Raw genomic sequence first — 24,451 nt, 5'->3', positions numbered from 1 at the left:
GATGACAACACAACACACCTCCCTGGACCTGACAGAGATGTTGGTTAATTCAGTTCAATTTTTTTTTTATTCTTCTTCAGCACAGGAGGAGACAATGCCAAAAACAGATAAGAGATGAATACTGAAACAAACTAGCAAGAATTATTCAAGTTTAGTACATTTAAGAGCTTTCTTAAAGGAATTATGCCATGTAGTTTGAATTCATACTAGAACAGTAACATTTGTTGAGACTCAGCTTTCAAACAATCTTGCCTTAGTAGGAGCTGCAGACCTGCACCACCTGACCTATCTGGCAATGCAGATGTGTTTGTTCTTGTAGTGTCCAATGACTACAGAGCATTTTAACAATTTAAACAATACAGAGCATTTAAACAATTGTTTACTTACACTTTTTCACTTTTGCTACAGCCAACCTTTTCAGAGAACAAGGGCCCAGCTCCTTGGGGTGAGTCACTTCCTGTGAAGCATCTGCATTTTCAATCATTTGAAAAAATGCAGAGGCTGTGTATAAAGCAGCAGAGTAAAGACTTTCTGTTATTACAGTGATAACTCCTATGCTGTCTTCAGAATAACCAGATTAAAGCTTCAGTTAATTTGCAGGGTGTTTTTTCACAATGAAAAAACCTTTCCTCGTGTCTATTCTATCCTCCATTCTTCTCCTAGCTTAATAAACTTTTAAATTTTAAATTGCTTTAGGACCACATGCCACTGGTTCTATTCATATAGATATTTCCCAATTCTGAGACATTAACTGAAGAGAAATTTCAGTCACAATTTTCAGGCCTAGTTCCATAAATATTTACCAGCACAGTGTAAACTTCTGTTCTAAATACGAGTTCATATCCTTTAAACCAAGAATTCTCAGGCCATTAAAAAGACATGCCCATGAAAATTGATCTTTGGCAGCAGTGAGCCACTTGACAGCTGGCAGAATAAGTCTGAGCTCTAAAGAACAGAAGAGATTAAAAGATTATGTTATTCAATTTACAAAATCTCTTCCAAACAGAGGATAATGAGGCAAGGCGAGCTGGGTACAAGTACCTTCTTGGAATGAAAGAGAAAAAAAAAAAGTAAAACAGAGAAAACAAAACAGAAGAATGTAAACTTTTACAGAACTCCAGTATAGAGACCAAGCTTTTGGATCCCTTACAGTGGCTTTCAAATGATCAGCCCTTTCCCCTTGACTAAGGGTTCTTTTTCACTACAATGATCAGCTTTTCAACCAGAGCACCTTGCAGAAAATTTCTAAGTTGTAATATACAATTCCTAATTTACTCTACAGATCTTGATATTCTTAGGACTCAGCAGTAAAATTTTACGTCAGGCAAAATGTGCTGTCCAGTTTTAAAGGCTTTCAGTTGTTATTCCATTATATGATCCCACTTCAAAACATGGGAGAAAACCTGCTCTAAACATATGCTAACCAGTAGTAAACTTAGGGCTTACTATATTTGAAAGACTAATTCTTAGGCTTTTCTATTTCTGTGATGTTCTAACACAAATTAGAACTTTTTTTTTTAATGAGAAAGCTCTTTTTTAGGTAATTTTAAAAATCCTTGGTGGAAGTGAAAAGGTATGCATTCCAGTCAATGTCTCTCTATATCCCTCTGCCTTCAATAGCTAGAGCTTCTGTGGCAGAACTATGCGTTTTCTGTCTTCATCCAACTCTCACCTAAGGATAACAATAAACATAACTACAACCAGGAACCACAGCCTTTATAGTACAGGAATGCATCTGATGAAACTTGAGATGAGGCCAGCAGCCAATTCCATATTAAAAATTGCATAGGCTACCCACGGATTACAAGAGTTACCTGAAACAAAGCTACACTGTTTTCAGCACCAAGAGATACAGAAATATTTTGTATCATCTGCAAACTGTTGAAGGTGTGCCCTTCCCTACCAGTCATGTTGTTAAAATGATGTTAGTATTGATCTCACATTGGCCCCCTGGGCTACAAGACTAGTGGCTGGCCTCCACCTGCACTCTGCATTACTAACTACAAATCTTTCAGCTGTGCTTTCAATCCACCTCAGCTGTTTCTCCAGCTCATTCTTCATCTGTTTGTCTACAAAGGATGTCACGGGAGAGAGCATCAAAGCCTCGCTAAACTTCACAGGATCACAGCTCCCCTCATTCGCCAAGCCGGCCTCTAATCACAGAAGACAGTCTGGTAAAGCAATTTCCCCTTTTTAAATCCACATGGATTACTTCAAATCACATTCTTGCTCTTTGTATATTTGGAAACAGCTTCCAGGATTTTCTCAGATCGCCTTCCTGAGGGATCAGGGTAGGGCCGGCTGCACTTCCCTGGTTCCTTTCTCTTGATCACCTAAGGCAGGAGTGAAAACATTTGTTTTCTTCCAGTTCTGAGGAACATCCTCTGATGATCATGATCTTTCAAAGATAATAAATTGGCCTCAAAATGACATTGACCATCACCCTCAAGCATTCATGAGAACATCCCATCAGGTCCCACGGATTTGTCTGCTCAGTTTATTTACATGTTCCATAACCTGATCCCTCTCTGCTGAGGGCAGATTTTCCCATTGTTCCTAAGGGCTGATGATTCCTGAAAGAAGGTCATACCAGTAGACTGACATAAAGAAGGCATTAAGCACCTCAGTCTTTTCCATGCCCTTTAGCATCAGGCCCTCCACCTCATTTAACAGTGGGCTTCTACTAGCCTTCCTGTGCTGCTGATATGCCTGTAGAAGCTCCTTTTGTTGCCTTTCATGGTGTTCAGCACAGTCAATGCCAGATGGACATTGACCTCTGCCCTGGGTTTGCACAGAGTTAATTTTCTTCTTAGTAGCTGTTTTGGATTGAGATGTTTTGGTGTTTTGGATTGAGTAGAACAGTGCTGATAACACACTGATGTTCAACAGAGCACACCCCTTCATCATCTCCTTGGTCACTATCAGTGCACTCTGGAAAACTCCTGGCCTCCTTGTCTGCTGCTGTGCTGCCCCTTCAGAAGGTTAACTCCCATCTCAGCTGTTAAAACACAGCTGTGCTGATTTCCCAGAAAATGTGAGAGCTTCCACTACCATAATGTTCTGTAAAGACTTCTTTCTCTGCATATGCCTGAAGCAGAACTTCTTCAGCTCTGTTTGCTGCTTATGAAGTCTCTTATCACACCACCCTGCACTGATTTGTTTGCCAACACAGCCTACTACCATGCCTAACCTAAATCCAACTCACCATGTTCCTCAGTCAAGATGGCAAAACCACTTTTGCCTCACTTGACCTGGTGGATTCCATCTCTTCCTTATTTAAGGATCCATAGTCCTAAAAGACAAAACCCATCACCACAAACTGTACAATCCATTGGTGATTGGTACAATCCAGGTACTCCTCCTCAATCCTTCCTTACCAGCAGGATTGATGAGAAAACCCCCATCTCCAATATCAGTGAGCTTCCCACTATTATTATTTGCTAATTCCTCCTGGTGCTACTGCATTGTACAGGCTCAGATGATTTGTTGGACAGAACTTCCTGCTTTTCATCTGCTACTGTAAGCACTGAGCATATTATATGGATGTAGATCAGCAAGAAGAGAAAGAGAATTCTTCCCATTATCAGAAGTCATGAGTTTCCTGTGTCAGCCACCACAGAACAGCAGAGACCCAGCCTGTCCTTCCCCTCTGTACAGCTGGAGGTTGAAGCCTCAAGCCTGGGTCCTGGAGAAGATTCAATTTCCTTTTTGCCATCTCTGGTGCCATGCACTCTGCTGACCTCCAACTGCATCTCATTTACTCGGCAACAGAAATCCTCAACCAAGCACACATACAGGCAAGGCCAATATTTTTCCCTGGTCCAGTCTCAGCACGAGGCAGGAGGCCCTCTGCTCAGCTCAGGGTGTGAGGAGATGCACCCTCCACTGGGAGCTCAGCCTGAGTCAACACTTCAGACCTTCTGGGGCAGTTGCTCCAGCTGGTGCTGGGAAACATATCCTGTGCCAATATCAAGAAGTGTCTGCTGTAATTTTAAACACTTAAAGCCTCTGTACAGAAGGAAATCTGATTAAAAACATGCAACAAGAGCTTCACAAACTAAAAAACTTAATTTTAGTAAGCAGTTTCATACATATCAGAAAGGATTTCTTATTTTCAACTGTAAATTAACTAATTAGTGAAGAAGCACCAAAAATGAAGTTCCTCCTGCTTTTGAAAGAAAGAGCTAAATACTAACTGCAAGTAAAGACAACAAAGTGCCAAATGGCTAAGGATCTGCTATGAACAATTCTAACAATCAGTTTAAAACCCAGTGTACAGATAAAGAAAAAGGTTACACAGACAAACTCATAGATGTTTTACATTGATTATCATTTTAAGCACTTGTTTTTTGCCAATCTAAATTCCAGTCTTAACTCAAAAGAAAATTAATACAAATAAGTGTCACTTCAAGCACTCTAAAGCCAAATACATTAATGCAGAATATCTCCACCTCTGTAAAAGAGGTTGAAATTAGCACAGATGCTCTACCAACTGCCAAACCAGCATGCCTTGATCAATGAGACATATGAAAGCAAACAAAATTAGAACTGAAGATTTACATCAAACCTTTTCAAGTCCATGCATTCCACAGCACAGGCCCACCTGAGACACCAAGATACACAATGCTTATCTACTATAAAGGTGCCAAATCATCTTCATAACTTCAAAGAGACAAGTGTTAAATACACTAGGAATTGTACCAAGGAGGAACAGCAAGATGGATAATACTTAGTCAAAACATCACTGGGGAGGGAATAGAGAACAGGAAATAGAAAAAAGGTGAATTAACCAAAGAAAAACTATACAGTTGATAGCAAATAAGGTCTCTGAGGCAGTACAAGAAAGACCTTGCCCATATCATGAGGAAAAGAGTGGTTTATAGCATATTTACAGCAGCACAAGTGTACTTGCTTAAGATCTCCCATACCTGACATTCTACTTACACAAGGATGTTGTACTTTATAAGTAACCTCCTCTTCTTGTATCTCTCTTACAGTAGACATGTATCTCTCTTACACCAGAGACACGTATCTCTCTTACACCAGACAACAGCAAAAGTCAGACTAAATAAAATTCTGATTCCTAACTAAATACAATTATGTTTTTGAAATTATATTCTTAAAGACAAAAAAAGAGAAATTACTTGAACAGAATCTAGTTTGACATGTCTAAAAAATTCTTAAAAATTAAAGAAAGAAAGGAATCTTCTCAGAAAATCAGCTAATTGACAAATTTTAACTTCCCTAGCACTACTAAAACAGTTAATGTCCAAAAATGCAGGTCCATATTTAAAAGAACCAAGAGCTTTAATAGGAAGTGGGCAGCCAAATGACTTAGAAAAGCACTGTATCTGAAAAAAACCCCAAGTTCATCTGGGAACATCTTTAACTCACATAAACTCAAATTCTACTGAGAGTCTACTTCTTTAGAGAAAAACTGGTGAGTTGATGTACATCTTGCATTCTGGTCACAAAGCAAAATTTCAATATAAGCAATGATTTTCTTTGGAATTTATATGGTACATTTGATTTTCTTTGGAATTTATATTAAAAAACCAAAACCCAAATTAAGAACCTAAATGGCTGTGAAATTTGTGCCATGCTATTCCTAATGTTTCAGGGAAAATACATAAACAGTGTCTCCTGAAAGGAGAGTCATATGGCAAACAGCATGAAAGCATTCTGCCTGTGGTCTGTCAGCTCTGGGATCTTGCAGCTTTTCCAAAAAAAGCTCAAGATTACTGACTTCACAGCATATTGTCCATTTAGACAGATTACCATAGTCCTTACAGTCATCTCTTAGACAAGAGCATGATTTCACACGATTTAACTTTGGTTTTGCAAACTTAAACTATCATTTTCTGTTAACACAGAGCTGAAAAATACTACTAAAAATATTGAGCAAATGAGAGCATAAAAACTGGGTAGAATCTGATAACACCTACAGTTAGGACAGCATTTACTTTTATAGGAGGTAGGATGCAACTAACTTCCACTAAAATTTCTTACTAATAGTATAGCACAACATACCTTCTTGTGAATCTGTTAAAATCTATAAAATGGACTTCATATGAGCTCCTCTGAATAGCAAGTGAGGAAAAAATTAATTCACCTACACTAACTGAGCAATTTTGTAGCAACGTCCACAAACCCAGTCTCCCTCATTACTACACACTGTCTATCAATCTCTGAAATTTCACTTGATACCCAACAATTTTTTTTGCTAGGGGTTGCAAGGTACAATGAAACGAAGCTTTGATTGAAATAAAACACATAATGAGAATAAAAATAATCACAAAATCTTGTGCATTAACAAAAAAACACTTAGTGTGGTTTTTTACACGTATTATAGAGTTATAATAGTACTAAGAATCAAAAATTTACCATCCCCCTTTCTATCTCAGCATTCCAATAGAGACCTGTGAAGGAAATCATCATTATTATGCATAACACTTAATTTGTAAAGCTTTGCTTCAGAAATTCAGAGAAATAAAGAGAAGTTATAAAAATTGCAAAAAATTAAAATCCTTAGTCTCACCTAGGCCTCCAGGGCCAGCCAACAGAAACTCTTGTCTGCCTATTCTTTTCACAATTGGCCGTTTCTCATCACTGCAATAAGGAAATAGGTCCTGGGAGACGCCAGTATTGTAATTCAAAATTATATACTGTGTAGTAAGGGCAAGGCATAAGTAGTAACCATCTACAGCCACAGCACAGGGTTGTTCTGGAGTAAACACCTCCTTCACTATCTGGACTCTGTCTTCAAACACCATGAACATTTGAATGGTCCGGCGCTTGACCGAAATAATGCAAACTTCAACGCAGAAAGGATCCCCACTCACAGGGTTTTCATTCAGGGTGAATGTCACAGCTCCTTTGATCCTAGCACCAGTGGGGACAGGCTCCAAGTTGATCATGTTCACTAGTGTTATTGTGTTGTCACAGAGCACAAGCAGTCTTGTGAGGGCAGAGGCTGCTTTCAACTCGCTCACAGGCTTCTTCAAACCTAGGTATTTGTGTAGTTGCTTGGTGGCAGCAAAAGTTATTTTTCCAGCTGTGGATACCTTTTCATCCAACAGGAAGTGATAGATAAAGCAGTCATTGGTTCCAATATAGAGGTTCTTCCCACAACACTCAATGCACTCGATGTTGATGTAATTTTTGTCTCCCATTAACATCTCCCGCTCAACAGCAGAAACGAGCTTGAAAGCTTTAACGCTCATTGTGTCTTCTGGGTGATCTAATTAAAGAGAAAAAACCACTACTATTTACCTCTGCACATAGAATCAAATATCAGAGAAAGCAATTTAACATCCACTTATACAAAAACTTAACTACTGCATTTTTAATAGTCTATACTCTATTTCTAACCCAACTACACAAGCCAGAGCAAGCACATTAATAACAACAGAAATTAATCAAGTTGTATGCTTCCACTTCTAACCTATTCTTAAACAGATTCACAACAGCACCCAGCTATTCTGAAGTGATGCTTTGTCCACAAGTAACCAGCATGTTATTGGCTCTCTCAGGCATTGGCACTACAGGAGGTTATTGCCAGTACTTAGTTACTTACAAACCTGTCATAGACAGGTTTCTATCATCTGTACACGAAAACAGACAAGTTTCAGGTCTTAGATTTCCTGAGAGGCTGCAAGGCCTCTCAGGAAATTTAGTGCTACTATTTAACATGTCATGCTGCTTTACACTCCACTGTAGGCCTATTAATACACAGCCCCTTCACAAAATATCACAGGTATATTCCATTTTAACCCATATTTTACATTCCTTAGTCTCCAGCAATAGAAATACATACTTTCCAAGCCAGTTCAATAATAACTTACACAAGGTATCATACAACTCTTAATAAAAGTTGTTGGTTTGGGCCTGCAGCTTGTTGATTTTGTTAATACATGCAGAGTGCATGACCCATAAAGCCTTCATTAAGCTCAAGACTCAATATCACAGAAATTCAGAGGGTTTCTGTTCTCCACTACCATAATAATTCCAAAAGCTTGTCTTTAAGTGCTAAACAGCACTTCTAATATTTATTCTACAAACTATACCTACCCCTCTCCAATCAAGCATTGTCAAGGGACAGATGCAATTTATGAAGCAGATAATACTGTTTTAAAAACAATCCATGTGTCATTCCATCCTTTTCACTAAAATCCTTTCTTTAGGATTTTTTCCTTCTGGGAAGCTGAAGCCCCAGAAACAAGATGTAAACAATAGATTGTCTGCTGCTGTAGAATGCAGCAGGTGGGTCTGTGATTGGTCTCCTGTGGAAGTTTTAGTTCAGTGACCAGTCACAGCAGAGCTGGCTTGCAGAGTCTCTCAAGGCCAGCTTGTGCGTTATCATACTTTACTTTTCTTAGCTTAGCTTTAGCAGCTTCTGGAAACTCTCCCTTTCTTTTTCTTTTTAGTACAGTTTAAATAGATGTATATATCATAGAATAATAAATCAAGCCTTCTGATCATGAGTCAAAGATCTCGTCTCTTCCTTCATCCCAAACACCCTTGTGACCACCGTCACATCCATGCAATTTTATTATACTCCAGACTTGTGTTATTGTTGTAAGAAACCAGCAGACAACTGTGTTCAACACTCCAAAGAAGAGCAAATGAGAAACTGCTGGCTTTGTTTAATCACTTTTTAATTTGTCATGACTGGTCTGTAATGCTCACTGAGCCAACGAAGGCACAACACTAAACATCTCAAACGCACACAATTACTTCTGCTCCATATGTACAGTGGTGGTGCAAAACATCAAATGAAATCTCTGTGGACCAACAGAGAAACCAACATCAACAAACTAGTCCTGTAAACAAAATTGAAACTAAACAGAGACAAAACAAATTTAGTTTCCAATTACTACATCTAACAAAACCCTTTGTTTTTGCAAGAGAACACTAAAAACTATGGTCAAAAATTTCTGCAACTGAGTTAGAAAAGATAAGGTACACAACTTGCAAGTAATCATGAAATAAAATTATATAAAACTAAGATTATGGCTAAAAGCAAACCATACTCCCAAGATACAGTAGTAAGCGTTAGTGCCAAATCCTTCAGAGTTCATTTTTTGGGTTTTTATAAGAAGTTAAAAAGATTTTAGTTTGGGCTTCCATGACATTTTCAAGTTCTATCTTCAGCTGGTGTGCAAATTAGTGTTATGATCTTCAACAAAAAAACCAACCAAACAAACAACCAAACAAACCCAGGAAGCACTAGAGAAATAGCTGAGGGTAAAATGATAATGCAAGTCTGGCAACACAGCCACCCTATTCTCCAACATGATTAAAAGAAACACAGCATTTTAAGTTAGAGAGGACTGCCCAGAGGTTGACTGCCAAAACAACCCCAACAGTTCTTAAGAGCCTGTTTGTTGCCTGAAGTGATAAACTACCGTCTGCAGAGGTCAGGCAGCTTTCACACCTGAAGCTGCCAAGGGCTCAGCTAATGTTCCTGTAGCCCAAAGTAAAAATGTGAATATGTGCCACTGAGAAAAATGCAGAATTCTACTCCTGACCTAGATGTGTTAAAAAGTCCAAAAGAATTTCCTAAATCAAAGTTGATGCAAATTAAAAGTATGAAAGAAATCTTAACAGATATATGACTCTTGAACAGAAAGAACAAAAAATCCATAGTGCTACATAAGTCTGGTAACAAAGAAATGAAAACATCTGTTCTAGAATAAAAAAAGATGTGAGAAAAACCTTTTAGGAACAAACAGTGCCAACATGCATGACCTGGACATAACCTCTTTTTTAGCATTTCTTTTGTTCTCATTAATGAAACCTTAGGGGCCAGTGAGCACTGCAAAGGAACAGGTTCCACAGAACATGCTGTTCTTTTGAAGTGCAAGAGGCCACCCCATAGTTACAGATAGTATTTCTTATACTACATTTAGATGTAAGAAGCCCGGAAACAAGATAATGGGGATGTTTTCCTGTCAGAGAAAAATAAAGCAACAGTCAAGAAAACTATCAGTCTAGTAGGCACTGATTTTTAAGCGCAATAATAACCCCGCACGCACTCATTTCCTGCAAGAAGTGGGAAGCAGCTCTCCCCCGCTCCAGTTAAGCAATAACCTTGCATTACATTGTGCTCTCCCCGCCTCGGAGAGCAACACCCTGCCTCCCTCACCTCCGCTCCGCTCCCTCACCTGCGCGCACTCCTGCACCGTGCGCGGGCTCCGATTAACCTGTGGCTACAACTCCAGCAACCTCCAGACCACATTCCAAGCAATCAGATAATTATTGTTTTCATTTATTTTCTGAGGCTTCTCAGCTTCTTGGGAGAAAAAATCCTGGCAAAGGGATTTTTCAGAAAATATCATAGTAACAATGTTCTCGTAGCTACACTCCCTAAAGGGAAGAAAATAATCAAATAGGAAGGAGCATGTCTCAAAATGTAAGAATTTCATCCCAAATGCCTTGGTGCCAGTGACAGGACTCCCATGGTTTCAGAGGGCTGTGGATCAATACTAATGTGTGGGAAATGAAATGACTCAAACCGCTGTCTGCAAGTAGATGACAGAGGAGAAGAGGTGAAACAAATCTTCCCCTGTGAGGAGGGTATCTAGCAGAGTTGAGACCTCCCTGAGGAAACAGAGATAAACAAACTATAAAAATCCTCAGAGAGAAAATAAAAACAAGGAAAAAAAATGGAAAAAACCCCCTCAAAATTCCCTAGAGACTACTAAAATTAAACCAAAGCTGGTGACTACATGACTGAAGAAGAGAAACCAACAACAAAAGTCAAATACACTTCAGAGTTAATCAAATATAGTTATAGGAAATGTAATATCCAGATCACAAAGAGACACCTTACATGTCCTAGACTCAATGATCAAGGAACATCCCATAACTGTCCCAAAAGATCAACTTAGAAATCTCTTACACTAAGTACACAAACAATTCCCAAATACAGAGCCAAGGACTCTTTTCAATCCCTTTCTTTGAGACTCTGTGAATCTAAGATTATTTTATATATAAATAAATATATATATATATATGAATAAAACTCTCAATTATTAAATGTTAGCAAGATAAATTACTTATCGGTAGAATTGCCTTGTTAAAGTTTAGGGCTTGACATGCCTCAGTGACCTAGGAGGAGGTTAACACAGCTTGGCGAGAAGGGTGTGCTCCTGATAGTGGACACAAAGAATGCAGACTTTGTGGGCCACAAATACATCTGGCAGAATTCCCAAGATAAGGAAGAAACTAACAAAGCCTGCTTATCAACTCTGCTGGAATCAGCTCCGACTGGGTAAAAGGTAATTCCGGCAGGGGGAGAGCTACAATCACTGACTCACGGCCCAAGAAAGCCACCGGCTCAAGAGAAGAGGAAGACTGTGCAGGTTAATCAGCATGAGAAGCGAGGGAATAATTGACCAATAGAAGATTAATTAATAAAAGAGCTATGGAATTTGTAGCCAATGAACATTAATGCCTTTGTTTGCTAAAATATGTAAATGGTAAGTTTTGATGGTCATCATGCTGGCTTTGTGGGTTTGCTGCCCAGCACATCTTTCTGCACAGAACTGTAAATAATTTAAATTTCTCAATTCTCTGTGTGGATTGACCTCTTGCTCACTGAGTGAAAGAAGCTATTTTGGGACAACACATTCACCTAATGAACAAAGTAAAGAGCAAGGATCAGAACAGATGCAAAGCATTTTTTTTTCTAATTGTAAAATCTTAAAAAGAAAAATAATAGAAAATGGTACCTGGTATCATTTATTTAAAATTACCCTATTGCATTAACAAAAAAATACAAAAACTAACTCTACTATGAAATGCAATAGGATCACTCAACAAATCTATGAAGACAATATAGCGCATTAAAATTCTATTATTTTTACAGCAATTGGAAAACAAGCATTATATTTTTATCAGACTGTTTGCATTTCATCTCTTTCAGAACTTTATTGTGAGAGGACATGCTTTGGTTAGTCAAAGAGGAACTATAATTTTGGATACAAATGCCTACAAAGTAAATAGTAACTTAAGAAAATCACAGAGTAAAATTCTTGATCAGCACAATGAATTCAGTTAGCAAGGATATGTTTCTGTGAGGCAGAACTTACAAGTTCTTTAGGAAGAGGGAGATGATCCATGTAATTTACAAGAAAGTAATTTCATTCATTGAAATAAGCACCAAAATCCAGGCTGAACATTCACCCTAAAAGTTATATTCATTTACAAGATTACTTGAGTTCAGTTGATTTTGTGACATAATTGGCTGAAGTGAGAAATGAATGAGAAAATGAAAATAGAATAGTCTATAGCTGTGTGCCTGCTGGGCACAGAACTATGAAGTTGGGCTTTGGGCAGCCCTGGCACCCAGCCTGTGCTTCCCCTTGGATGCAGCTTCCCCGAAGAGAAAAAGCACAAGGGAACAAATTGTATATACTGCCAGAAGACACTTTTGAGGAAGCCATATGATATAATGTTACTATTTACTTGTACACTTAAATAATTTTTAAATATTGAAAATTTGAATTTATGCCTTTTGAAGTGCTGCATATATGAAGGCTCTAAAGCGACATACATAAACATGGTATCTTCAACTCCTTCCACGTGGATGTACTTTTATTGTGTTACATTGTTGTCTGTGCCTTGCAATTCTGTAAAATGCATCAAGTACTTCAAATTACCTTGTAATTTTATGTTGTAAAAACGACATGGTTATTTACACATGTAACCATTTGTAATTCTCTATTCTGCTTTTAAACATGCAAGCGGGTGACAAACTCCAATGGGCAGGCAGCTATTGTACTTCGGAATTGCCAAGCAGCTTTTGTTGTTGCCTATCAAGCAGCATTAACCAGTGGGTGTCACAACTATGGGCAGGACAGAGATCGTGTTTAACTCCATAGCAAAGATCCGGCGTTCATATTCTGGTATGCTGACAGAATGACAATAAAACAGATGTTCTCCCCGTTGGTTCCATGCTATCAGCTGGGTGGTGACCTCACCTTATCAGCAACACCTAACTCCCTCAAGGGCAGAGAGGCCTTGCAGAGAAACCCAGACAAATTGGAGCTGTGCAATCACCAGCTGTATGATGTTTAACAAGGGCGAGTGCTGGATTCTGCACCTGGGATGGGAGAACCCTGGATCTATGGAGAGCAAGTTGAACATGAGCCAGCAGTGCCAGCCAGGAGGGCCAACCCTGTCTGGGGGCCATCAGGGGTGCCAAAGCCAGCTGGGCAAGGGAGGGGATTGTCCTGCTCTGCTCTGAGCTGGGGCAGCCTCACCTCGAGGGCTGGGGCAGTTTTGGGTGTCACAGTATAAAAAAAGACATAAAGCTATTGGAAAGCATCCAAAGTAGGGCCACGAAGGTGAAGGGCCTTGAGGGGAAGCCGTGTGAGGAGCAGCTGAGGACACTTTGTTCAGCCTGGAGGAGACTGAGAAAAGACATTATCATGGTTCTACAGGCTCCTCATGAGGGGCAGGCACTGATCTCTTCTCTCTGGTGACCAGTGACAGGCCCCAAGGGAATGGCCTAAAGCCATACCAGGGGAAGCTTAAGTTGGATATCAGAAAAAGGTTCCTCACCAAAGGGTGGTCAGGCACTGAACACATTCCCCAGGGAAGTGGTCACAGCACTAAGCCTGACAGAGTTCAAGCATTTGGAAAACACTCTAAGACACGGGGCGTAATACTTGGGGCTGTCCTGCGTAGGGGCCGGAGCTGCACTTCGGTGATTCTTGTGGGCCTCTTCCAACTCAGGATATTCTGTGACCTGTATGTTTCCCCTGACCCGGCTGCCCCGCGGAGCGGTGCCGACCCGGCAGGGTGCACCCCCGGCTCCCGCTGGCCCTCCCCGCCACGCTCCGGCGCCGCTCCGGCCCCGCTCCGGCCGTGACGCCACCGCGGCGCGCGGCTGCTCCGGAGACGCGTTTCCCTCCGCGCGCGGGATTGTGGGAGTCCGGGAAGGGGCCGCGGGGGAAGAAGATGGCGGCGCAGGGAAGGGCCCGGGCGGGCGGCGGCGGTGGCGAGGAGGAGTGCGGGTCTGGGCGTTCGGAGTCGGAGCTGCTGTTGCTGCATCCGGAGCTGCTCTCGGAGGAATTCCTGCGGCTCACCCTGGAGCAGGTGCGTCCGGGGAGCCGGGCCGGGCGGAGCTGCGGCCCCTGAGGCGGGGGGAAGAGAGTCACGGCGCTCAGGGAAGAGCAGGCACCAAGTCGGTGCTCTGGACACCCTGAACTCGCAGAGAGGAGCCTCTGGCGCGGGAGATGTCTCCGTGTTTGCAAAGGGGCTGTGCTTGAACACCGAGGGTGCTAAAAAGCAATTTGCCCAAATCGAGACAGTGTTTGCATACAGTAAAAGTGGCTGTGGAAGGATGAGGTTTACACTGTTAAAGTTGCCACGTCCATACCCAGTGTGTCCTGCTCTAGGTGACCCTGCCTGGGCAGGTTGGTTGGACCAGATCATCTCCGGAGCGCCTTTCCAACCCTAACAGTCTGTGAGATAAAGAAATGCAGCCTGTGTAATCCATCAAGCTAATGCTTTAATGCGTAAATATTGATACTTGATAGTTGGAAAATAATTGAGTTTGAAAGTGGGTTATAAACAGTTTAGGACCATAAAAAGGTTTATTTGATGTTGTTTGGAATACTAGTTACTACCTCGGCTGAAAATTTCAGGTGCATGAAACAACAGTAATTAAAGTTTCAGGGTGTTGTATAAGCTGAAAGAATTTTCATATACTTTTGTCCATGCAGCCTATACAGGCAGGTTTCAGGCCAACATCAGAAGTCATGGAATGTGGCCAGAATCAGTAGTGGCAGAGGCTTGACCTGCTCTTGATGACCTCAATTTGTAGGATGTTAGTGGAGTCTTTTTCACACCCCATAAATTTAGCATGAGGTACCAAGAAATGTTCACAACCCAATACACAATTAGAAAGAAAACTGGTGTTCTAACTGGTGGTTCCTAGAATCACAGTTAGGGTTGGAAGGGACCTCTGGAGATCATCTTGTCCAAACCCTCTGCCAAGGAAGGGTCACCTAGAGCAGGTGACACAGGAACACATCCAGGTGGGTTTTGAATGTCTCCAGAGAGGGAGAGTACATGACCTCCCTGGGGAGCTTGTTCCAGTGCTCTGCCATCTTTAATCTAAGGAACTTCTTCCTCATGTTGGGATGAAACTTATCTCCATTATTCTTGGGGATTTGGGGAAAATAACACAGTTCTACATCCAAAAGTTCAACTTGCATTACATTCTAGTTGTCTGTTTTCTAGTCATGTGAAAAAGAGCTCTGGTATTGTAGTTGGATTCAGGGAAGCATGTTTAAGAGTGCATGAAAACATCAGCCATCAACAGTATGTCTATCATAACTTTTCCCTTTTTTGGCTGCTGTTTTCCTTGGGAAACCTTGCAGTATTTTGGGTAGAGAGAGGCTACAGGGTTGACCTGTGTGGGCAAAGGTGAATGACTGCCCAGTGTTGGTCACAGCTGGGTCCATGTCTCTCACACTGTTGAAGAAAGCAGCCCATCACACCCCTGAATTTGAAGCAGAGGAGCTCATGGCACCTGTGCTCAAATGCACTTAAGGAGCAACAGACACTGGGGGCAGGAAACTCTAAAGGACACACAGGAAGGGGCACATGAGGAGACATGTGAAAGAAATACACTGGCAGGTGGTGGAAAAAGAAACCACTGTGCACTGACCAAAACATCCTGTGTTTCCCATTGCCTCACTGAAGGGACAGGATGAGTGTAATCCACACAGAAAATGAAGGAAGCTGACAGTAGGAAGGGAGGAGACCAGGCTGTTCTTGGCACTGAGCAGTTCATGGCCCCTCCAAACTGATCATCCTAGCCACCCCTTTACTTCTGGAACCTTGGCCCAATACAATACAGTGGATTTTGAATTAAGAAATTATGCCACTCAGATGGCTGAATGTTGAATTTGTCATAAAAATAACAATTCTTTTTCTGTTCCCCACAGAAAAATATATTAGGTGAGAATGATGTAAAGATGGACAAAGATGGGCTCACTGATCTCTATATTCAGCATGCCATTCCCCTGCCTCAGCGTGACTTGCCAAAAAGTAGATGGGGGAGAATGATGGAAAAGAAAAGACAACAAAATGACTTGAAAAGTGAGAAGAAAAGGTAATTCAGCTTTATTGGGCTGGACTTGGACAATTTAGGACAATGCATTTTGTTTAATCTTTGCCTGATTAGGGAAGCTTGTACAGCTTTTGGATATTGTTACAGTTTACAGAGAATGCTGTGTTGGCTTGCCTGTGTCAGAAGTGTTAGATTCTACTACTGCAAAAATAGAAAAAAGGAGAAGATAATTTTTTTTCTTTTGTTATTTAAATGTTATTAATGCTATCTAGCTTATAGTGCTTCTTTTCACAGAATTGTCTCTTATACTTCCCCTTTAAGTCCTGAAAGGCTGCAATAAGGTCTTCCTGGAGCCTTCTCCAGGATGAGCAGCCTCTACTCTCTCAAACCTTTCCTTATGATCATTTTACAACCCTCCTCTGGAGCTGCTCCATGTCCTTCTTGCAGAAGCTCCAGATTCCTGGTGAGGTCTCACCTGAGCAGAGTAGGGGGTGCAGAATCACTTCCTTTGACCTGCTGGCCACGCTGCTTTGGACATGTTTGGCTTTCTGGGCTGTGAGCACACATTGCTGACTCGTGTCCAGCCTCTCATCCACCAGTATCCCCAAGTCCTTCTCAGGAGGGCTACTCTCAATCTCTTCACCCCCAGTCTGTATTGATCCAGAGAACTGGTATCATTCCTTCATCGCCCAGAGTGTGTTTATAATGAGTTATTGGTGCATTTCAAGGTACTTTATAATGAGGAGAAAGGAAATATTTTTTGTTTCACTGTATAATTGCTAATTAATAATTGTGTTTGCAGTGTTTAAGGAAAGTGCTGAAAGCATATTTAACCATGCTTTCTTCTGGACAGGGGGGGCCCACTCTGTCTAGAGTGAGGAGTGCATGCTGCAGCAATTTTGTGTGTCTGTTTCAAAAATAACATTTCCTTTCTGAAATAAATATTGTCTCATTTTAAAAATCTTTCTGTTTGTATTTGCTCAGAAACAAAATCTTCTTCAAAAGTTTGTTTTACTGAATCTTTTCTCTCAACCTTCCACCTGCCCAAGACTTTGACATGTGATATGCATGAGTGGTATTCTGATATGTTCAGCAGTAAATCTTGAGGAAAGGTGGATGGAAATTCCTGTAGTTTTTCTGTATTACAGCTTGTTAATGTCTTGAGTCTCTTTTAGCTTTGCTGAGGTTTCTAACTGTGAAGAGCTAAACAAATTCTGTCAAGTGATTTGGGGTTTTTTAGATGTTTTTTTCAGATTTTAGGTGTCTTTTAAAATTGTAGCAGTGGCTAAAACACTGAGCTGCCTTTTGTCCGGTTTATTTTCCATGTGCATAAGAGGTTAGAGTACCTCAGTTTGTTTACATCTGTGGACTTGAGGATGAAAGTGTGAGGTTAAGTGTTTGGGCAGGAAACTGTTAGTGTGCTGAAATAGATGCAAAAAAGTTTTTTTATCCAAACTGAAAATTGAAGTTTTTAAACATATGTCTTGATGGTGGTTTGGGTTTTTTATTTGTTAAATCTGCACTTTCCAAACACTTTCTCTTTGTCATTTTTGAGCATCGCATTTTTAAAACTCTGAATTCATATAGTGTGAGTTATGTTGACTTTGTACTTTATTTTTTTCTCAGTCAACATATTTTCTGATAATAGTGTTTTGATATGACCTTGATAATATTCCTTTTAATGAATCCGTGATTACTGAACTGGCCTGCTCTGACTACACATAGGTTCAAAGGCACAAACTATTAAAATAATTTCATTAAATCCACTTAAGGTTCCTATTCAAAGAAGACTTATTTTAAAAAGGTGTGGTTTTTTCCCTTAGTGTTTTTGTTTCTTAGCTAACAATCTTTTGGATTTACCTTAACATTATGATTTTGAATAAGAGTGGAAACAGGGAATTTTAGAAGTATCAGAATATGAGATGCTGTTCCTGCAGGTAAAGCAGCACACTGTTCCTTAAGTACTCATCTTTTGAAATACTTCACATCTATTATCTCTGTAGTTACTCTAGAGTAACTGCAGTGGTAGAAGCATGGTGACTTTGGTTGTACAGCTATAATTGTCTGCTTAGACAGTTCCTCACACAACCCTTCTTGCTGAGAAGCACTGCTCCTCACACAGCCCCTTTCACCTTTAATTTTTGGAAGTGATTTTTATTGCTTTTTATTTTTATTTCAGTATCTGTAAGTGTATATAAGTATATTTATTTAAGTTTGGAGTATCTCAGAGTTTAATATTAATATTTTGGGATGTATGTTTTCTTCAGGGAGGATAAAATTAATTTTCACTACTCATGTCATGGATATGCTATTTTTTGATCATCTAACCTACCTTTCTGTGAATTTTATGATTTGTATTTTCAGTGTTCAGACAGTGGAAGGTTTAAGGAAACGGCCATTGATTGTATTTGATGGCAATTCGACAAGTACAAGCATAAAGGTGAAAAAGACGGAGAACGGAGCTGCCGATCGCCTGAAGCCTCCTCCAGCTGGCAGCACTACCAACACAGTTAGGAGATTATCAGTTCCTTCCAATGCCTCCACATACCTTTCTGCCTCCAGTTTGTCAGAGGACGCTAAGCTGGGAATAAGGAATAAGGAGGCTCAGCAGAACAGTGTTTCAAAGACTGACAGCAATGTGTTGACTGGTCTGAAGGTTTACCCTTTGTCTCCAATAGCAGGAACTACTGTTGTGAAGTTAAAGAGGTCTGTTCCAAAAGAGGAATCTGATTTGCCGGTATGTTTGTGCGGTATCTCATTTTGCAGCTTTTTTTAAATTGAGATTTAAAGAATCTAAAGTTAGAACCTTGCAAGAGTTTTCAGGATGATTTTGTTTTGGAGTCATAGTAGAGTGTTGGCATCTTACTGCAGGGGTTCCATACTGTTGTCTCCTTATCACAAAAGTTTCATACCCTCTTGGTGTTTCTCATGGGCAGCTCCTCAGAGCACTGACTCTTTCTTCTTCACAAAGTAGCCAACTGGCTCCATGTCCCTTCTCAACCAACCAACCCACTCTTTTATAGCACTCTTCTTCTCATTGGTTATGGCTGTGGCCTGTTAAAGTCAGGCCTGTCCTAATCTTTGATAATTGGCCAAGCTGCAACTCCGTCCCTTACTCTCTACACTATCTTTGTTTTCTTATATTCTATCCCCCTCCAGTAGAGTATTTAGAAACAGTGAGTATTAGTAAAGTGTAGCTAGTTTGGGAAGTATCAGAATGAAGGAAGTTTGTACTTGTCAGTAGGAAGCTTCTGTGTAGGTAATGGTGCTGAGTGTAGCTGCCAGATGGGACAAAGAGCAGTGGTTAGTTTTGGCAATGGTGTGATTACAGGGCTTGTCAATGAGCAAGGAGCACTGGGCTATCTCTTAAAAACATGCCACAATACAGACATAGGTCTTAACACTTGTGTTGTATTCCTTCATGATACAAATGAAGGAGTTTTCACATTTCCACTGGAATGCGGAAATATCTGGAATAAATCTGGGCTTCAAAGGAAGAAATAGAAATATCTATTGAACTGCAGGGGGAGCTTTAGATATACAGTGTGCAGCTATGTTGATTAGAATTTTCCTAAGACATGATACTGAACTTTGTTTTCTCAATATTGCATCATGAGATGCAATAAAACATTCATATTGATAATAATATATGAAAATATTAATGTATTTTTTAAAAATCCTTTAATGAAAGAATGCAGGTAATATTCTGCTGCATGGATTGGTACATTTCATCAGACTTCTGTTAAACATGAGTACCAAAACAACATGGCTGTTGTGAAAGACAGCTTTAGCAGCTTTTAAAAGAATCATGGCTAAGGCTCTGAATGGAATTTATGCTTGAGAGGTGTGTTTCCTACTACCAGTATTACTAACTTCTTTCAGTATTTAGAACTCTTCCAAATATTGGTCAGATGTAAACCTACAGAGCTTTTGAAGCTTGTTTAGTATACACCTGACAGCTTCTTTGCATTTAATTTAAATGTGCTGTTGAATAGAAAGTGATGCTGTCAGGAAGAATCAGTCTACTTGGCAGATAGCTGTAAAGCCTGATCTATTTTTAGTGTAATGACAGTAAAGGCAACTGTGTCTCCAAGCAAGTGACTGTTCCTTGATGTTCAAGAAAAATTTAATGAATAGCACAGAACTGTCCCTATTATCTTTGGGTCTAATTCCCTTAAACCTTTCAATGGTTGCAGTCCACAGGATTCCTGTAAATAAACTAACACTGAAAGTATTTTAAAGAGAAGAGCGATTGATCTCCAGATTGTGCTTCCTGAACCAGTGTGTTGCAGTATGCTCTTGAAAACTCATATACCTGTATTTTCTCTGCTTATATGAACCTTTAAAGCTCTAATTTCTCAGATTTTTTTTTATTATTACCTTAGACGATGAAAGGGAATTATTTTACCACTTCATCTGCCATTTCTTTGCTTTGGGCTTTCCTGATTTTTACAGGTTTCTTTGGGCAGGGGGCCTTGAAAGATGAGTTCATCTGAGGCTTTGGCAATTATTTCTCTTCTTTTTATCCAGGTCATTACAAAGGAAGACCAGATTTTCTTTTTCTTCTTTTTAATGTTTTTTACTATTTGATGAAAGTAAATTGGTTTCCTAGTTGTGTATTTGGGGAATTTTCCCTATACAAATCCATTTCAAAAAGTATTTTAAGAAGACAACCTGAAATAACTTCAGAAGTATGTTTTGAGACTCCAGTATGTACCTGCTTCTAAGCTGCATAACTGAAAGAATTTTTTGAATATTTAAGAATATTTAATTGTAGGTTGCTGAAAACCAAAACACATGTATGATTTGCAGGTACTTAAATTCATTGGCTCTATTTTTATCTTCACCAGAGAAATTCTGTGATATTTAGCTTTCTCCACAAGATGGCAATAGAAAGCTGTTGTGGTAGCCTGTAGCTGAACACTGTAATAGTACCAGATTGAAATATGCCAGATTAATGACTGACTCCTGTTTGGACAGTATCTCTAAGAGTAATTATATATTTTCTTGTATTCCAGAATGACCTAAAGCCTTCAGAAGCAAAGAAGAAAATCCAGCATGTTACATGGCCATGAAGTAGCTAATGGTGCTCGAAACATGAATATTACTTCCATATTTTCAAATAGATAGGTCATATTTAAACAGTTGAAATAAAATTATTTTAAAATTTACAGACTTACAGAGATTCAGATTGCTGTGAAGTTTTAACAAGTTTAACAACTCCCTGTTGTAAAGCTGGAGTCGCTATCACCAGTCACCTTAAAAGTATCCACTCTTGTACACCAAGTAGTTAATTACTTCTTTAAAAGGTGGTGATATTACACTATACTAAGCCCTCCACTCTTAGTTTTCAGGATTATTATAGTTCATCTCCTCCATGTCACTGTGATTCACACATTGTTTCACTAAGATTCAGTTTTATTCCACATCTGATTAAATATTAAAATAGCTGTTGAAATTTAGAGTGATCCCTAGAGCCTTCTTGGCTTTAAAAAGGTAATTAATTTAGGTGATAAAACTGACCATTCTGCTGATAAGATAGTCTACAGACATTTTTTTTCCTTTTTGTTGCACAGGAGTGTAGAATTTGCAGTGCAAGTTAGATTGGTAATAAGAGATGAACTATTTTAACAGCATTACTTCAAATTGAAGTTTCTCTTGATATATGAAACAAGGAATGCACAGATGGAAATACATGACTAGACTGATATGAAACTTCGAGAGGAAGTAGTGAATGGATTAGTGCCACGTTCTCTTAAGTACACTGGCATAGTTTTTACATGCTAAATGTAAAAATGTGCTAGTGTAGGAAATTTGATTGTTTTCCTGGTTACAATCATGCTTATTGATAAAATATTGGGGAAAACCAATGGAATGCAGGCCAGTGCTTTCTCAGCCTACAGACAGTTGAAGAGAGATGTGGATAGGAAGACAGAAGTACCTTGAGAGCATTAACACATGTAATTGCACTTTAAAAAAAACCCCACAAACCTGTTTTCCCTTCCTGTGATAATTTAAGATGGATTTTGGTTTTCTGTGAAATTTGGTGTTTCATCTGGATTATTGGTAGTGCCTCACAGGGCAAAAATCCAATTAAGTTGGTGGAAACATTTTTATTAAAACTCAGTGGCTCAGGGTGAAGCCAATTTAGATCAGTTTTAGATATGGATAGTAAATAAGAATAATAAGAATGCTCCCAGATTTGGTAAAGCAAAAAAAGAATCAACTTCTGAATCCACTTAGTTAACCCAGTAAAAGAAGTTTGGTAGTGGTCTGAAAGCTTGTTTACATTTTTAACATTGTTTTATATTGAAACCAAAAACTGTAGCTTAGTTCTCTGCTTTACAGAAGTTCTTCATTCACTCTTACAATGTAAAAGGCACCTCTTGAATGCTGTACAATGGTAAGAATGTGTGTTTTGAAATGGTGTGCTCTCTCCCTTTTACTAAACACTTGTGCAGTTTTTGTACTTGAGTACAGCAAACTTTAACGTAATGTACATTTTTTTATGTAAAGACTTGTCTTTTAAGTAGCCTTATCCTATTTAAATAAATTAAATTAAAAGCAAACAAAATAGTGCTGCCTTGTTTTTGTGATGTAATTAAGCTTATTAATTTTATACAGTTATACTTCAGTGGACTTGATGTAATCAGCATTTTAAGGGTAAAAGGGTCAGTAGCTGCTTTGCAGCTGTAGCAGCAGTTAGTATCACATGAAGTGCTGGTTTTTGCACATGTGTAACAGTCTGATGGGAATTTTGTTTTGTGGCTGTTTTCCTGTCAGTGGTCTAGGATGTATTTTGTGTGGTCCCAGTTGCTAGGAGCATGTGTGTGTTGGTATGTGTTAAGGAGGGATATGCAGAACTGCGCTGGAATAATAGCATCATGCTGCTCTTGCATGGTAGCAGTCCTGTTTCCAGGCTGGGATGCTTTCCAGCCTTGCATGTTTCACCTACCTTTCCCCAAAGCTGGGGCCATTTTGCTACCTGTTGTAGCAGTTGGGAGGCAAGGTGCAAGCTGTGCTGCTCCTACTGCCTGAGAATCATCAGGGTTGGGAAAAACTTCCCAAGGTCATCAAGTCCAACCTTCAACTGAATTCCACGTGCACACTAACTGTATCACAAAGCACCATGTCTGTGTTTTTTGAACACTTCCAGGGATGGTGGGTGACTCCACCATTCCCTGGGAGTCTGTTCCACTGCTTTACCACATCCAGTCAAGAAAATTTTCCTAATATGTGGCCTGAACTTCCCTTGTCAAAATTGGAGGCTTTCTCCTTATCACAAGCTGCCTGAGAGAAGAGGCCAAGCCCCACCTTGGTATGATCTCCTTTCAGGCAGTTGTAGAGAGCAGTAAGGTCTCACCTCAGCCTTCTTTTCTCCAGGCTAAGCAACTCCCAGCTTCAGCACCTTCCATTGCCCTTCAGCTCCATTGCCCTTCTCTGGACACACTCCAGCACCTCTGTCCTGCTTGTAATGAGGGGCCTAAAACTGAGCACATGACTCAAGATGTGGGTTTTCATCAGTGCCAAGTACAGGGGCACTACCCCTTTAGCTCAAAGGAATCTTTCTTCTCTCTGCAAAGCACTAGAGCAGAGCTGCAGTGTGCTGGGGATTGGCAGACCCCTGAGGAGAGAGTGAGGAGTTTGCTCTCCTTTCAGAGGTGTGGATAAAGAGGGATTTTTGTGGCTATTGCTACAGCTTTCATCATAGAATGAAATCACCAAGGAATAGAATTTAATCATTCACTGAGTTCTGATTAGCACAGTGTGCACTTCAAAAATGTCAGCCAGCCAAGTTCTTCAAATGGTGTGCAATAAACTAAATCTGATCTGATACATCTATTTAGATGGTTGAATTAATGAGGGGAATGACCTGTGAGCACTTTGCACTTGGTACTAAGAGACAAACTCAAGGAGCAAACTTCCCCTACCCAGTAGCACACAGAGTAAGTATATTCCTAAATATTGATTTCACATCTGAAGATTCCTGTTGGAGGTGTGACATATTTCTTTGCTCCTTTTTCTGAACACAAATGAATTCCATCTGGAAGGTGTACTGGGACTGTGCATCACATAACATGGCCATATTTCTTGCAGTTTGCTTTGGGAAAGGGTTTATCTTCCTTTGTATTATTTCCTTTTGATGTTACTGTCTTGCTAGCACACTGTTGCTGACAGTTGCTGCTGTGGCAAACATAGCAGAAATTATGCTACAACAAAAAGTATTATGTATCCCAATAGAGAACAAAATTAAAGCATGCCCTACTATAGAAGTTAAACTTCTGACTTTTGCAAAGATAGATGGATGTCTTTTGAGTTGTCTTGACCTCCTTGCTTGCTGAGAAGAAAAATATCCTGGGC

The 24,451-nt window shown here is 39.9% G+C and overlaps 2 protein-coding genes across 2 annotated transcripts in view; one reads left to right on the top strand and one right to left on the bottom strand.

Moving 5' to 3' along the window:
• TGFBRAP1 (transforming growth factor beta receptor associated protein 1) overlaps window positions 1-7,240 on the bottom strand; it is a 33,023-nt gene extending 25,783 nt beyond the window's left edge. The window contains exon 1 of the mRNA XM_005419991.2: window positions 6,539-7,240. Coding sequence (XP_005420048.1) covers window positions 6,539-7,223 — 685 coding nt within the window. The 5' untranslated portion in view covers window positions 7,224-7,240. The remainder of the gene's footprint in view (window positions 1-6,538) is intronic.
• Window positions 7,241-13,950: 6,710 nt separating this feature from the next.
• On the top strand, window positions 13,951-22,666 carry CUNH2orf49 (chromosome unknown C2orf49 homolog). The gene is made up of 4 exons (XM_005419990.2): window positions 13,951-14,106; window positions 15,966-16,132; window positions 18,455-18,827; window positions 21,109-22,666. The coding sequence occupies exons 1-4, from the start codon at window positions 13,969-13,971 to the stop codon at window positions 21,163-21,165; spliced, it is 735 nt and encodes a 244-aa protein (XP_005420047.1). The 5' UTR covers window positions 13,951-13,968; the 3' UTR covers window positions 21,166-22,666.
• Window positions 22,667-24,451: the final 1,785 nt, after the last annotated feature.

Source organism: Geospiza fortis, unplaced genomic scaffold (genome assembly GCF_000277835.1).
Source record: "Geospiza fortis unplaced genomic scaffold, GeoFor_1.0 scaffold192, whole genome shotgun sequence".
Lineage (NCBI taxonomy): Eukaryota > Metazoa > Chordata > Aves > Passeriformes > Thraupidae > Geospiza > Geospiza fortis.
This window is presented reverse-complemented; position numbering and strand designations above follow the sequence as displayed.